Genomic DNA, 17044 nt, shown 5'->3' on the forward strand with positions numbered 1-17044 from the left:
CCGAAGACATCTCAGAAGATTCTTGGCACCAATCCAGTGAGGTTCAACCAAATATGAGCTCACCATGCTAACTGCAAAATATATGTCCAGATGGAAGTTCACCAAGAACATCAACGCGAATGAGTTTATGAGATTCAGAGGCATTTCCCAAATCTGGTCCGACATCACTACCATATAACTTCTGAAAGTTAAGATCCTCGAGGTAGTCACAGGCTTGCAGATCAACATTCCACATCTGGAATCCAAATCCTTCTTACTTCTGCAAATGCTAGGGTCTGCACCTGTTAGAAGTAGGTCGTCCTCATAAGGTGCTGGTATGAGAGGTCTATCATCCACAACCTTCGGATGGTTTGGATTCGTTTCATTCCTAGTGAATCTCGGCTTTACCAGACAACTATCGATCCTCTCATACTATGCCCAGGGTGTTTTGCTTCAAGCCATAGAGGGCTTTCTTCCACCTGCATATGCGAGATTCCTGATTATTAATATCAGATCCCTTGGGTTGTTCCAGACCCGTGGACCTGCTACATGAGGGGAATGGTCCCCTTGTAAGATTTTCCTTCGGTACATCTCAGACATGTACTTTCATGCTCCTTTTGAATTCAGGCATCCTTGTCACCATCTGACTCACAGACCTTCGGTGCTACGTGACAATGGACATGGTCCCCAGTGGACTTCCTGCAATTTGATACAACCCTGAACTCAAAAACATCTTTGAAAATTCTATTTCCAAACACGTACCTTTCCATTGATGAGTGCCACCCTGAAACCTTTGACTTCCATTTCCGAGATGGACACCAGGTTCTTCTTGCGATCAGGTACATAAAAGTGATTCGGGGTTCCTTGCTTTCTTTGAAGAGTCGACCATTTCCTTGATGACCTGCATTACCTTCGGACACTCCTTCACATAATGGCCGAACTTATTGCAACCAAGGCATCCGCCTTTCCTTCCACCCTTAGATCCGAACTTCCCAATGAAGTGATCTTTAGATGGGCCATCAGAAACTTCCGCTATGCCATTCTGATAATATGTTCTGCTTTGACTTCACCCTTTGTGAACTTAGAAGAGAGATGTGGAACCCATTGATCCTTTTGTCTTGTCCCTATTGTCTTTGGTGATTGCTCTTTCACTCTTGCTTGGGCATTGTCTTCACCTTAGATCTAAAACCATGTTAATTTTAGGTATGTCCTATGCTAGAGCAATTTATTTCAATTTCTTTTCCACATTAGCAATCACATCAACATAAGTAAACTGCAGAGAGAACATAAATATAAATCGCAGAAGACAAGCCAAGACAAGAGGACACAAGATGTGGCGATAGCCAGGGACAAATCAATTCTTCTTTTATGTTCTTCAAAGTTTAGCAGAGAAAGTGAGAGAGATAGTACATTTACAATAGAAGTCAATCACTTTGACTTTTGATATCGGCATGAGATTAGTTGAAGACATATTGCTTCAATTGATTCTCTAAGGTGACTCGTTCACCTATCATAGTGCTGCATCTCGTCTATTTGCTGCACATTACCGTGTGACACCTTGCTGTACTGTCACATGTGTTGAACCTTGATGATTGACCTGCTCTCATCTTCATGCTGCTCATCATGCTGCATCTTCCATGGTCTTATTCATCATCAAGCTGCCCATGCTCATGATCTCATTCATCATTATGCTACCCATGCTCATATCATCATGCATCATTATGCTGTGCATGCTCATATCATCATGCTGCTTATTATGCTGCCCATGATCTCAGACATCTTGTTGCCTTCCTTCGGAGATAGATGCTCCGGCTGTTTCGGCAGTTCCCGGTAGTTCCGGCTTTTTCGGAAGTTTCGACAGTTTCGGCATTTTCGGCTTTTTCGGTTTTCCGGCTTTTTCGGCGTTTCTGGATTTTTCGGCTTTTCCGGTGTTTCCGGCAGTGCCGGCTTTTTCGGCTTTTTCGTCTTTCCTGGCTTTTTCGGCTTTTCTGGCTTTTTCGATATTTTTGGCTTTTCCGGCGTTTCCGGATTTTCCGGTAGTTTCGCCTTTTCCTCAAGGAAGGTAACTCGACCCTCCTAACAACAACTTGGCCTTCACAAATGACCCTTGGAACCCTCGTTGGAATGTTGCCTTAGCTGTAGCCTAGTCACAATAGGAAGGTCCCTTTACACAACCTGTTACAAGAGAGAACAATCCTCAAATACATTCGTTGCTCGACCTCCTTAATCTCCTCCACATCACACTGTCCCATAATCTCCTCGGCCTTCTTAATCTAATTGTGGCTAGGCTTTAGACAACCATGTTAGGATAGCGTAAGGGATCGCTGTGTATCATCCCTCATTACCTAGGGCACCTAACCCTTCTTAACTGTGGCTAGGTGTCATGACCCCTTTAGGACAACACTTAGGCCTTTCCTCCATAACTGTGTTAGGAGTTAGGGCATCTCCTCTAGGTCATGCGTAGATCATCTAGGACAACGTTTTAACTTCATGCTAGGGCTCCTTCCCTACTGTGTCTAGGGCTTGTAGAGACCAATGTATAGGGCAGCGAGTACCCCTCCTTCTTCACTGTGTCTAGGGCTTGTACTTGGGCTCCTTACCTTCTGCATTTAGGGCTTCCTCTCTTAGATTTCTCTTCCACTAAAACCCAGAACAAGTGGAGAAAATCAAGAGTGAAGTGTGTGTCTAAATGTTTATCAAGTCATCTCCTTTTATACTAAAACGTTGAGCACATGTGTGGGTTATTTGGTTGCTGGCCGACCTTGACGAATTGTCTTATAACACAAATAAATTCATAACTTCATGAATACTTATCGGAATCGGGTGATCTTTAGATCAATCCTACACCCCTCGATGAGAGGAGTCCAAGAAAAATATCAGCTGCCATAAATAAGATGACCCACATGGAGTTTGGCCCTAATTGTCAATTTTAACACAATGTGATATTGGAAGGAAAATATAATACTTAAAATTAACAGTATGCCACAAGAGAGGAGGTTAGACAGATGAAATGCAAATCTAAACTAGGTCAAATGCAAAGTCTTGGTTGATTTTATTTAAAATGTCTAATCTAGATGAAAACCCTCTCCTCAATTGTTTTAAGACTAGTCTTAAGCAAGGTTGTAGGAAGAAGGTCCAAGGAAGAAAGCTAAGGCTTTATTAACAATACCTCTTGCTTCTAACGACCCAAGTGCCTCCGTTCCTACAAGGGATTGCTCGAAAGAGAACTGCAAGGTCACTTGTTTTAACCATTGAGTAAGGGTCTAGCCTCTCAAATTAGATGAAGGTGGCTCTAAACTTTCTATACAACTAAGCTTATGCTTGGAGATAAATTTTAAGATGCAAGACTAAGACTATAACGCGATGATGTAATGATACCAATGTTCCGACAAGGGGATGTCAATCCACAAAATATTAATAATCACTTAGAGCAATGATTAGCTTGCACAATAATCAATGAAACAATGATAATTCAATGAAGCAAGGGTAATATGACAATTAGATTAGAATGCTAGAGCAAGATCTCACTATGCTTTAAAGTGTGTTCATGAGATGTTTTCTTTACTTATTTAGGCAGTTAGAACAAGTAAGAACTTTAAAACACAATTTTAAGATGGCAGATGAGATTGCTAAAAGAGATATGAGAAATTACTACTTAGATAAGACGAGATATGCAATTGCAATTAGACCAAGTAACAAATTAGGGAATGCAAGTTAAATGTAATTAGGATGCAATGTCTGAAAATGCAAAGGTTAGGGTTTAGATCTTAAGTTAGCAAGAATTAGACAGTTAGTGATTTCTCCCTTTAAATAAGGAGCAGGATGCCTTGGAATCAAATTCCAAGCTCCCTCAAGAGAAGAGATGATTTTATTAAATGAGGATTACAATGGAAGAGGCCCTCTTAGACAGAAAAGAAGGGCTCTTCTTTCAAGGAGTCTTACAAAGATAATGAGCTTTACTAACAAATAAATCTCCTTGGAATGATGAACTGATCTACTTATGATCTGATTGCAAATTTCTCCAAAGCAGTGGATCTAGGCTTCGTTAAATTTGTTGCCTTCACAATAAAAGATGAATGACAATCCAGAAAATGCTCATTGCGAAGTAAAAGTGCTCCAAGCTTTTCAATCTGATGGTCCAAAAAGGGTTCAAAAAAGGCTTGGCTGAAAATGTTTTCTGCAAACTGAAAGGTCAGGTTCTAGAATAGAAATAGAAATACAAATACTCCCGGCCAGCTCCCAAAAATATCTTGAAATTTAATCAGATTTTATTAGAGAAAATTTTAGGGAATTTGTTAGGGCTTTGAGGCTCAAGGCTCTCCAAATTTTTGGAGAGAATCAAATGTATTTTAACAGTCTTCTAGGCTCACGGACTTATGAATATTCAGTCTCCAAGAGGTTTTCTGGGTCCTGTCAAACAAACCAGATCAGATGTATCAAAATTTCTCACAATGCCATATGAAAGTTTTCCACGAAATGACTGGAAACTTCTGCAAACAAACAAGTGGTAGATATTAACACAAGAAATTTTCTTTTTAAACCCTTGAAGCTTTTGGCCTAGCCCGGTTTGATCACAAAAAATTATTTGAATTTTAGTTGTACTCTATGGTGGAATTCGAGAGGGTTTAGGGCTTTAAACCACATTTTTGTTGTTGTTGTTGAGGCTTCCTTCAAATTGGACTTTTCGCACCAATTGAAAAGACTCCTCTAGGAGCTCACGACCTGGCAAAGGCAACAGGGTTAGATCTGCAAGATGTTGGGCCAAAAAACTCAACAAAAAAAACTTCCAAAAATGATGCAAATCCTGCAAAATGAAGGAAGTTAGCAAACAATTTTTATAAGAGAAAAAAGAGCTTTTCTCTATGGCCTGTGGCCTAGAGAAAATGATCACTGAAAACCCTACCACTATATTTAAACTTCTGCGAAACCAATAGAGCATTAGTGGAATGATGAAAGCGTCAAAATATTTCATTAATACCCCCTGCGGTTGTGATCAAAATGCCCTCAAAAAATTATTTCAAATAATCAGCTCTTAAGAGGCTAATCTAAGCCCAGAAATGCGTGACAAAAATTTCTTTTCAAAATGTAAGTATATGACTGCAAAATCGCCCAGGATCAGCTTACAGATCAGAGACAAATTTTTTGATACCCTGAGAAGCTTGTGGCTAGGGTAAAAGACCCCCAACAGGTTGTGGCAGTGGGTAAACACCTTCAGAAAAATATTAAAAGTTAAAACTCTGGATCAGAGATAAGTATATGTATAGCAAGGGTTTGGGTGACCTTAAAGGCCTGCAACCTCTTTTTTTTTTAATTATGTGATCTCAGAGCCTACAACCAAAGCGGACGGGTGAAGAAGCCTTCAAAAAAAAATTTGTGTGAAGATTTTATCCTTAAAACCCTTACTAAAAATTTGTTTCAATAGCTGATGTAGCCTTATACTATATAGGCTTGCGACCAAGGGAAAGGCTGGAAACCAGGGCTTGCGGCCTCCAAAAATCACAAGAGAGTTTCGTAATCCAAGCTAAGGTGGAGTGAGGGTTTAGCCCTCAAAACGATATGTCCTCCTTCCCTCAAAAGCCAGATCTATCCATGATTTGATCAATAGGAGAAAGGTGAATCTTGATCCTATATCTGTGAACAAAACACAAATAATCCCCACACAATCTATATATATATATATATATACAAAATAGATCTGGAATATACACAATGATTTGATTTATTTACAATGAAAAAATATTTACATATGTACAAAAACTATCTTGAAGAATATGAGTCCAACTCCATTCTTCAAGTAGCAAAATATTAACTCTAGATAGCAGATTAAATCGATTTATAGCACAATGAAATGATTTTTTTTTTTTGAAGATAAATAAAATTTTTCGTTTTAGATGGGTGGCTAAGAAACCCCCCCTTTAATTAATCTTATGATTAGCTTTTAGGAAAAACCCACTATGGGTTCTTTGTTGTTGTGTGCCAAGGAGATGAGGGTTCAAACAAGAATCACTTCAAATGCTCACATCTGATCCAATAAGATTTTTCTACACAACTTAAAAGATTTTGTTAAATTCAAAAGGGGCAAGTCGCAAGGTGACGAATTGATCTAGTGATTCAAACAAGAATCCACCAAATCTAGCTAATCAACAATGCTTCCAACCCAAATATAGGTGCAAACAAGCAACTATAAATCCAAATGGCTAAAGAACTTAACAAATTAATGCACTAGTAGAAATTATAAAGCATAATCAGAAAGAATTTACCACAACAAGCTGAAGAGATACACCATAATTAGCCCCCAAAGACTTTAATTTTATTGATAGGAAATATTTCTTACAGAGCTTTTAGAGCCAGATCACCGTCCAAAGATGTTTACAATGAGGAGCCTCAGGCTCAATTTATAGAAAAATTGAGAGTTCTAGATCCCCCTCCAAGTGGAAACGGCTAGGTCCAAGAAGTTGCACAATTTTGACTTGATCCTGGAGAATAACAGCTGCTAGATGCTTGATCCATGCCAAAATTAAATCTTGTCCCTTGATCTAGATGAAGAAATTCGAATTCCATAATAAACCCCTTTTTTCCTGGTCCAAAAAATATTATTTTGAACTTTTTTCCTCAAAAAATCACTTTTGACTTAACCACCTTGGTCCATAGGCTCAATTTTTCTTAAAAAATTGATTTTTCCCTTGATGGAGGACCTTGAAAAATTAATTTCTTTTGGACCCACGAATTTTCTTCAACCAATTAGACCCAGAAAATTATTTTTCTTGAAAATATAATTATTTTTTGGCCCCATCGAATTTCTTGTGGGTTTTTTTGCCTTGGAATTGAGTTTGTCAAATTTAATTCTTCCTCAGGAAAGACCACCTTCTTCAAAAATTCGTTTTTCCACTTGGAAAGAATTTTATTTTCTCTCAATTTTAATTTTTTGACTATTTTCTGGCTAATTTTTGGCCCTTTTTTGTCAAAAAACCAAAAATAAAAATAATTTGAGGGGATAGACATAATTTCAACCCTCAAAAGGTGTCTAAACACAAAGTTGAGATGTAGAGGTTCTAATTATGAGTACTCTACGCCCTTCAACTTATACAAACATTTGATTTTACAATTTACATCCAAATTATTAAATTTCCGACTAGTTGGAAATTTTAATAATTAAAAATAGACAATCAGACTTCACCAATTTTTGCGAGACTCAAGACATGATCTAGTATGATAATTATACATAGACTTGATACACTAGGACTCACTTAAGACATCATCATCAAATCCCACCCTAGCTTTGGGAGTATATCTGGGAGAAAAACTCTACTAATTATCCGATTGTTAAAAACAGAGATAATTAGTTGAGGTTACAAAACTCCCTAAGATGAAATTCGTTGATGAAAATTCCTAAGCTTACCTAGGTGTGTTACATGGCTTCATAGTCACACTAGAATCATTTTTACAATAAAGGCCCACAGGGTTGTAGAATTTGGGTTTACATAACTTGACAAACTACTGAAAGATAATGATGATCTCTGACTGCTTGAGCATGATAGAGTGCTTTGAAAAAAATGTATGCTGCTATAGGGTGATTGACACGGAGTGGTCAACACAAACCATAACCTTACACCATACTAATTGCAATAGACCCCCCAACTCCTTTTCAGACAATGTAACATACTTGCAGCAAGACTAATTAACTCTTTAGGAGTAGCAAAGAAGGTTTAACATAAACTATATATTTCACAATTGAGAAGGTTTGATAAAATTTCCCTCATTTGATGGACAATTTCAAGAGAGTCGATTGTTCAATGAATTCTTCCAACAAAATGGGGTCCGAATTTTATACTCCTCACACAGTGGAGACGATTGGTGCTTGAGTGGGACAATTGATCTTTACAATCATGTAGCTCTGATCTATGTTAGATGTTTAGTTGGAATAGAACAATGTTTCACCCAACATTCTACAATGTTTTGCACCACTTCCTTGTACACTTGAAACTAATTGTTTATTGGATCAAATTTCTTCCACACAACTAGCACTTTCCTATTGTTGTCAACTTTTTCTAAGTTTACTGCTTGGTAGTTTTTCTTTGGCTTTTGGTTAATTTAAAAAAAATGATTCACATAGTGTTTTGTGAACTCTCTTTTGTGCATTACATTTATTCTTGCACTTTTTATTTTTTGGTTTTGTGAAATACATATCTTGGGGAAATCAACTGGACACATCCCCTCAGTCTGAGGATGGTGCCCAGGGTAAACCAGATTCTTCAGGGCTCAAGGTCGATACAACAATATACTTTTGAGAGCTCAACATGTTACTTGGAAGAATTAATCTTGGGTGGGGAGGATAAAACTCCTTTCAGTAACCCAAGTTAGGCCCAATTGACTATTGTTGCACTTATAGTTGGATCCTCTTTATTCTCTTTTGCTTTTGTAGTGTTCACATGCTGCTTTTTTTCTGTCATGTATACACTTAGTTTAGTGCCCCCCCCATCTGAGTACCTAAGTTGCAAACTCTACGCATTTGCATTTGAACTTGTGTCAAGATTCAATTGTTAAGATACAATAGTAAGTTATTATAACCTGTCACAAAACCTAGAATATGATTTGAGGTGATATTGACAATCCTAACTAATTGCATATTTCTTTAAACTTTTCATGTTTTGTGTTTTAAAATTAATAATTTGGAAATTATTCACAAGAATACTAATGGAATTAAATCCAGGAATCATACTTAGGAAGGGATCTGAACAACCCTTAATCTTGAACATCGTTGGGTTTGGCTTTGTCCTTATGGTTATGGATTTCAAGATGTAACTTAACTTATCATAGCTGCCATTTTTCTTTAATTTGACCTCTTTGATTCATTTGCTAGTTCATATTTGGCCTAAATAAAACAGTGAAAGACATGCTTCTTTGGTTCCTAGATTTTTTATTTTTATTTTTCAATTGAAGATGTAATCTAGTTGTAGTTGCATAATATAAGTACAAAAATGGTGCTGGATTAGTTAACTGATTTAGTTTTGACTTTGTCATATTTAGATAGGTGAAGCTGATGAATAGACAGGAGAAAGGTTCAGCTGAAATATTGAAAGTTCATACTGCTCAATTCATTTGTAGGCATTAGATAATAGTACAGGCAACAGATTATTCAGTAAGCTGGACAAATGATATGCATTTTCTTGGTCTACTTATCGTGTTTTACATTTGTAATCTGTGTAATTCAGACTGGTACGTGGACATGGAGTTTTAAAAGTAAATCTATTAAAATACACTTTGAGGAACAGAAGGGAAGCAATTCTGGGCCATGCAAGGATATTCTTCTGCTCCCAACCATCTCTGACGTAAGTACTACAGAAGAATGGCAAGCAGTTGCAGAAGATCTGTTATCACGAGAAGACGGCACAAATTGGCGGGCTTTAATTGTTGATTGGCCTGGATTTGGCCTTTCTGATAGTCCTTCCATTGATTACAACGCAGATGTGATGGAAAAATTTCTAGTAGACTTTTTAAGTGCAGCAGATGGTCCTTTAAGGTCGTCAGGTGCATGACTTTCTCATTTCCACCATATGCATTTATTTTATGTGCGTTACTTTATTGGCATCTAATAGTCTGCCCTTAATATGTATAATTTCTTGGTTTGCTGTTTTACTGTAGCAATCTTGATTCTTCTCAAATAAGTGTCATGAATCCAATTCTAAAACCAAGTAATTTTTAGCAAAATTGTGAATAAAACTTAGTGCAGTTGAGCAGACTCGTCGTCTGAGAGGTTCTCATACCATTCATTCAATACCACTAGGGTATTGCAGCACACCCAATGGCCACACGTGACCACCTCCAAAGCATCACTATCCTCTTTAAACTGAAAAATCGTTTTGTCATGCTCCTCGTGGCCTTGCAAATCCAGAGACATGGCTACCTAGCCTCTTTTACCAAGGGCTTAATGACAAAGTTGGGGGATTCTACCTACAAAATAAGCTAACGGGTTTTGACATCTTCAAACAACAAGATATTCATGAACAGCAAATTCAACAGAAATCTCATTGGCGGGGATCTCAAATTTCAATGCATCATGGCAGACTTTTAGAACAAGCTTGCGAGGGCTCTTTGGTGGCATCATTGCTACCACTGGCATGAGCTTCGGCAGGAGTTCCTTGTTGCGTTTGCAGAGTGAAATCAGATGGTAGGGTGGCCATTTGGCCCCCTCAAGCTTTATGATGGACAAGAATTGAGATAGGCCCTACAGGCCAGATAACAACAGTATAAGTTGTTAGATCTGGCTGTACCCCCAATTAGCTGCCTAGTAAATGTGACCACGTTTCTCAATCTTTGCAGGATCTCACACGTAGGGTCACTTAAGGCTCACCCTAGCAGAGCCTTTTTCTCTTTTGACTTCACCTTCCCATCTATTATGGTTAGAAATAATGATATTAGACTATTGTTTTTAATAATTAGTAAAATTATAGTTGGTATTTGTTGAGAAACCAAGTGTAATGTAGTCTAATACTTAATTCCTCTTTCTTGGTAATTACTTGTGAAAATTATTGTTCTTTTAGTCTTTTTACTTATTCTTCATCAAGCAATTACACTTTTGTTCAAAATGTTCAAGGAAATTGAGATCACAATGCACAATAGACAAGACACAATTTTACCTTGGTAAAACCCACAGTGGGAAATCTCAGCAATCCTTTCCGTATAGAGTCAGATCAAAATGAGAGATATCCAAGTCAAGACCAATACCAAACTGCCACCAAGATACCAAGTCAAACATTCCTTAAGTCACCTTCAAAAGTCAAAGTCAAACGTGGTCAAACTTGCTTCAAATTTGGTCAAACCACAGAAGTTTGGATCTGCAACTAGGGCTGAACTTCAGCCTGCAACAACCTCAGAAATTTTCGGCCTCTTTCACAAAAAACAGTCCACACGTGCGAGCTGTAGCAGTCAAATATTTGGTCAATGAGGGGAATATTCTTCTTGTTTTCGACTTGTCTTCTTTCTCCTTTGACTCGGATTCTTTTCTCCTTTGCTAGGTGTTGACCACTATGTGTCAACAACCCATAGCAGTATACCCCTTCTTTTCGCAAAAGGGATAGCACCTGATCGATGTGTCTGCGTCGTCCACCTATCATTATCAATCTGATTGTTATGTTATAATGTAAACCCATTCTGCATGTATATGATGTAAATAATCTCAGCAGATTTGTGTCATGTATGTAATTGCCTAGGTAAACCTATTTTTCTGGTAACGATCTACATTCCGGGAAGTTTTTTGTTTCACTGATCCATTCTCGGATGGTCGGTAGAGTTTTCCTTTAGCCTTACCCCAAAGCCGTAATAAATTTCGTCATCAGGATCTTAGGCGAGTCCTAGTGTTATAGATTGAGTCTGTGTAAAAGTGATTTGAGAATAGTCTTAACTATTTGGTTAGGTTATTTTATTACAAATTGCATGATCTGCTAGATTATATTTTGGTGTTGCAGAACTGGGTAGTCTGTGAGGGTCTTTTGCAAATGGGTTTTCTCCCTTGAGATGTAAAAAATGTAAAAATCATAATATAAAGTGCCTTGAGGGTTAGAAAAATAATTTATCCCCTCATAGGTTAATCAATTAAATTTTCTGGCCAAAATTAATTAAAATCCTAAGCCAAAAATTTAATTAATTATAGGTACTACGTAAATTTAAATTTTCCAAAGGCAAAATTCGTGGGTTCTTTAAAAATTAAAATTTAAGAGGTCCAAGGACTAAGGTTAATTGATTATTTTGCTAAATTTTAAGCCTTTGGTCCCTAGGGTTAAGTCAAAGTCAAAAGTTTGAGGAAATTAATTCAAAAATTTAATTTTTGAATTTATTAAAATGCATTTAATTGAAAAATTTGAATTTCCTCAATAATTTAAAATTTCGATGGATGAGATTAAAAGAAATTTTGATCCTCATCAACGGTCGAGATTGCTTTGACGAGGATCACTCGAACTAGCCATTGGAGGATTTATCTTTAAATAGGAGGTCATTTGTCAGTTGAGATCATTCGATCTTTGAGTTGTGTGCTAAGTGAAAGCTCTCTTGTAATCTTTTTTATGAGCAATAAAGAAAGACTTTGGGGTTAATTTCTGCTGGTGTTACTCTTCGTGGAAATGCTGTAAGATGTGTTATTTTCATGCATAGATTTCCTTTTAGCCATTGATGATAGCTTTCTGAAGAGTGATTTGAGCACAGGTATCTTGCTCAATCACTGGGGTTTGAATGGTAATTTAAATTTTGAATATAATAGCAGGTATCTCTATTAAATTTGAATTTTATTATCGTTTTCTCGCCCTATGTTGATGGTTGAACTGAGTTGTGTAAGAAATTATTGTTTTTTTAAGATCATCGGGCGTTCAGGGAAGTTTTCAGTTGGACCAGCCAACTCTCGATTAGTATTTTCTGAAGAGTCCAGCTTGATTTGATCCCGGGCTTATCTTAAGAAATTTTATTGGTGATGTATGAAGGGTTCTTGGCGATGCACTTCCGTTTAAATTTAAAATTTAAAAACTTTTATGTGCTAAATTGATAAATTTGGCTTTTAAGAGCCTTAGATTATTAGATCTGGGAGCGGAGTTGGACTCACACTCGCCAGATCTGGTAGATCTGATGTTCTTGTGCATAAATCTGTAATTTTTTTTAACTTTTCTGAATAGGGTTTCATTATTTTGTATATCCGGGTGCTGGGTGTTCGTGTTTTCAAGAACAGGTTGCAGATCTGGAGGTGAAGTTTGATTTTGAAGCCAAATCTAGGCCTTGGAGGGTAAGATTTGGCCTCAAAACCAACTTAAGCAGGCGCATTATTTTGCAGTCCAAGGGTTTCTTAAATTTTTATTGAATTTGGAAAAATTTAAATTTTTTTTAAGGGGTTCAACTGGTGAATCTCAAGCAGAAGTACAACATTTTAATCAGAGATTTCTGGAAAATTTTGTTGGGTTATTTGGCTACCAGTTTCTTCTGTTTGTTGCTTGGGGTTTGTTTTTGTGCTCCATTTTTTTTTTGAAATTTCCGAGAAGGTTTGTCTATGGTGTCCCAGCTCCTCTCAGCGCCATTTAAGCTTTGAAACCCCTTCCTTCGCTGCCCATCTTAATCCGCAGTTATTAAAGCTCTCACGCTGCTCCAAACCTGCGTTATCGTGTGGCCCCACTGCCATAGCTGCGTTCTCAAACCTTTACGCAACTCCATTTTTTCCTTGCTGTAGACTTTCTTTAGCTTGCTCCCTTTCTCCAGACGTTGCTCCAAGCCTGCAATATGCTGTCCACGTTGCCCTTAATCTGCAAAAGTCTGATCTCTTACCTACAGTCCATCCTACTCCGCTTTTCTTTTCTTCACTCCACACCTCGCAAATCACCCATGCTGTCCAATCTTCACGTAGCTCCTTCGCTGTCTGTCTATCCTCCATTTGGCCTGCGGAGCTCCATTCCCTCATCCATCTGCATCGCTGCTCTTTCCCTAGCTCGAGCATTCCTCATCAATCTGCAGCATATAAAACGCTGCGCCATCCCATCTCATTTCCCCATCCTTGTTCGTTGCCATAGGCAGCCTGTCTTCAAACCCGCAGCTCCCTTGCTATCTGCGTCCATCGACCTGCCATCCCACATCGATTTCCTCACTTCCCTTCATCTCCTCGGACCTGCGTAACAAGCAAAGGATCAAGCGTTGAGCTCCCTTTTCCCCTTCGCCGTCGAGCCACTACTCTGCTCCCATAAACGTAACCTGCACAATCAAAACTCTTCGATTTTTGATTTCATTCCCTTTCACTTTACATTGTTTTGGTTTCATTTAGTTTAGTTTTTTTTATAGCATCCTAGTTCGATTTATTTTCATAAGTTTGCCTTTAAATTTTTATTTTTTATTTTGTTTTGATTTTCATTTAAAAAAAAAAAATCTAAAACATAAAAATCCAAGGTTAGATTTTTTTTTTGTTACTTTAATTTAATTTTATTTTTGGTTTGGTTAAGTTTATGAATTTTGATTTTGCTTGTTAATCTAAAAACAATAAAAAAAGGGGGGAGTTCGATTTTGGTTTTGATTCCATTTCATTTTGATTTTGATTTCTCTTTCTAAAAATAAAAAAAAAATCTAATTTTTTTCTTAAAGTTCTAAACATAAAAAACTAAGGGCTTCATTTTCATTTTTAATGTGACTTTGAGATATCGTAAAGTTTTAAATCGAAATAAATTTCACATTTAAAGGTTTTAAATTCTTTTATGTGGCCTCTCGCCCATTAAAAAATTTAATAAATTATTAAATCTTTTTCGATTTATTTCGGTCACTTTTAGTCTTGCTTAGCACATCGAAAAGTTTTCCTAAAGACTAATCAAATTTGTCAAGGATAAAATCTAAAGGAGAATTTTGTGGTATCAACATTTCTTTTTCTCTATAGTTAAATGTGCTTAAATTTTCATATATAAAGATTAACTATAGGAAAGTGGTAAATTTCCTAGATTTGGGTCACTAAGCATAATCATTTAAATTCTAGGATCTAAATCGGTTAGCATTTAAATTTCGTGGTTGTATTTGAATCTCTTAAAATTTAATCGCTAAGACATTGTGCATTTGTTGAATATCTTGCATCTATCTATCGTCATTGCTTGGAATTATTTAATGCTCGTTACATGCTAGACATTTTGCAAATGTTTTCAAGTGATTGTTAAAGAATCTTGTTGTGGAATTACAATAGATTGTGTATCTTTGTTTCCTAAGCTAAGCATACTTTGAGCATTTGTTGACATTGATATCGAATTGCAAAGTAGTTTTTGTTCTCTTTGAGCTAAATTGTATCAAGAAGATTTGAAATAAGCTGGTGTTTTAATTGTAATATCTTCAAGAGTTTATCATTTAAGTCTTCATTTAATAAAGACATCTCATTTGGGTAATTGAAGGCTTTAGCAACGTAAGTGTTTCCCCATCCTCGAGTCTAACTTCTTCTCATCTTCCAGTGCATTTGCATATAAGTTAGCTTTGCATAGATAAAATTTACTTCCAAGCATAAGCTTGGTCGATAGAAAGATAGATTTCCATCCGTCTTTTCTTAAGAAGCTTGTTTTAATAGTACTTAAAACGGTGACCTTGTAGTCGTCAGAGCCACAACTCTCTGCAACGCTGGAGGCACCGGGTATGTTAGAAGTTTAGGAGAGGTATCGTTAATCACACCTTAGTGTGCTTCTCCTGACTTTCTCTCTGCCAATTACTACAAAATCAGGCTCAACACAAAAAAGATTGAAGGATTCACAATCTAAGTAGGCATTTAACAAAAATCAACCAAGATTCCTGCATCTCACATTAGTTTTAGGGTTTGCATTTCATATAAGATAGCCATTCATCTAAGCAGCAGTCGCTAATCGATTCCTTGGTCTTCATTTCCCTAGCAAGATCGTTGATGCCATAAGGCACTGGTATTAATCGTTTAAAATCTAATTTAATCCTAAGTCTTGCTGAATCTTAATCAAGTACTTGATCGCCTCGCTGTGTCTCCCGAACTGGTTGGTTCCCAACTAGTTCTTCTTCATTCCATTTTTCCATAGGGTCTACCCCCCTTAGCTTGCTGTAGGGAGACAACTTAAATGGAGAGATTGGGGATCAGGGTGACAACCCCCGATCTGAGCGTTGTCACGGTGCCTAGACATTCTGTGCGACAACATTTTTTGGCGCCGTTGCTAGGGATAGAGTTTTTTCTGTCCTTGGTTTCTTCGACATTCATCTCATTTCTTTCTTCTCATCCTTTCGTCTCTTGCCAGGATAAGTTCCTTGTCCTTGGTTCCTTGCTTTCGGGTTATTCTGAGTTAGAATTTTTGTCCAGGTGGCGACTCCACTTCCTCTATCTTTTGCAAGAGTGTATACTAGAAGACATCCAAGCAGTTTGGTTAATCCTGCTCCTGATCTTGAAAGGGCTCTCAGAATACGATTACACAAACTCTCTTCTCATACCCTTCTTGTTAATCTCAGACAAGAAGCCCTCTTTGATATCTGTTTGCTTTTTACTAACCCGGTCGAGCACGACATCATGGACATATTCGCCCCTTGTAACTTTGCTAACATTCAAGGTTATCCCAATGATATTCCAAAGCATGGGATGGATAAATTGCCTCTCTTTCAGGGCAATAATGCAGTTAGTGCTAACTCTCATCTAAAATCTTTTAGTTCATGGCTAGGTAAGTATGCGAGGGCTATTGATTTTAATCATGAAGATGTAAAAATGACCCTTTTTGTTTTTACCTTAGAGGGGGATACTTTAGATTGGTTTACGGAAAAGCCTCATAATTCATTTGATTCTTTGCAATCGATTGTTAATGCCTTTAAGGAAAAGTATGGAGATAAGAGAGAAGGAAGGCATCTCGTAAAAGCTATTAGTATCATTAAAAAGAGAGAAAATGAGACCGCAGAAGAATTTAACAAGAGGTTTAATTATTATAAACCTACTGATAAATCTCTTCGGGACTTTTATATTGATGCCTTTAGCCCTGAGCCCTCTTATGAGTTAAGACATGCTAAACTTCCTGATTATAGGGATTGTCAAGCTTTAGCGGTAGAGCTTGAAAAGGATAAGGCAACATCTGGGAAATTTGAAATCCCAGGTTTTGATAGGGCTTCAACGAAATTGAAAGAACCTAAAGGGAAAGAGGTTCAAGAATCTGATAACGACCTTATTCAGAAATTACTGCAAAAAATTGAAAGCATGGAGCTTAACCAAGCAAAATTAACCTCTAACCATGCTAAGGAGATAACTACTTTGCAGAATAGGTTGGTCCAAATGGAAAGAGCTCAAACGCAAAATTTCCAGCCTAGAAATAATAATAATAATCGAAATAATAATTGGCAGAAGAAAGGTCAATCTAGTGAGCAGAGACCACCTAATCCGCTTGAACATACTAATTTGGTCGATGATGCTCTGCCTTATTGTCGGGCTTGTGATGCTCTTCATGAGGAGGCTACTTGCCCCATAGTTAGAAGGATTTTGGATAATGGAATGTTTGGGGCAGGTAATCAAATAAATGTAGTGGGTAAAGAGTTTTCTTTGTCTATGAAAGACTGGATGGAAGTTAAGGAAAACAATCGAGAT

At 37.3% G+C, this 17044-nt stretch overlaps 1 protein-coding gene across 1 annotated transcript in view; it reads left to right on the plus strand.

The window, feature by feature from the left end:
* LOC149165913 (alpha/beta-Hydrolases superfamily protein) overlaps window positions 1-17044 on the plus strand; it is a 233563-nt gene that overhangs the window by 76762 nt on the left and 139757 nt on the right. The window contains exon 2 of the mRNA XM_089432419.1: window positions 9192-9507. Within this exon, the coding sequence (XP_089288545.1) occupies window positions 9192-9507 (316 nt within the window). The remainder of the gene's footprint in view (window positions 1-9191; window positions 9508-17044) is intronic.

Source organism: Pinus tabuliformis, chromosome 5_1 (assembly GCF_031772625.1).
Source record: "Pinus tabuliformis cultivar Carrire ecotype Pingquan chromosome 5_1, CPIR1, whole genome shotgun sequence".
Taxonomy (NCBI): Eukaryota; Viridiplantae; Streptophyta; class Pinopsida; order Pinales; family Pinaceae; genus Pinus; species Pinus tabuliformis.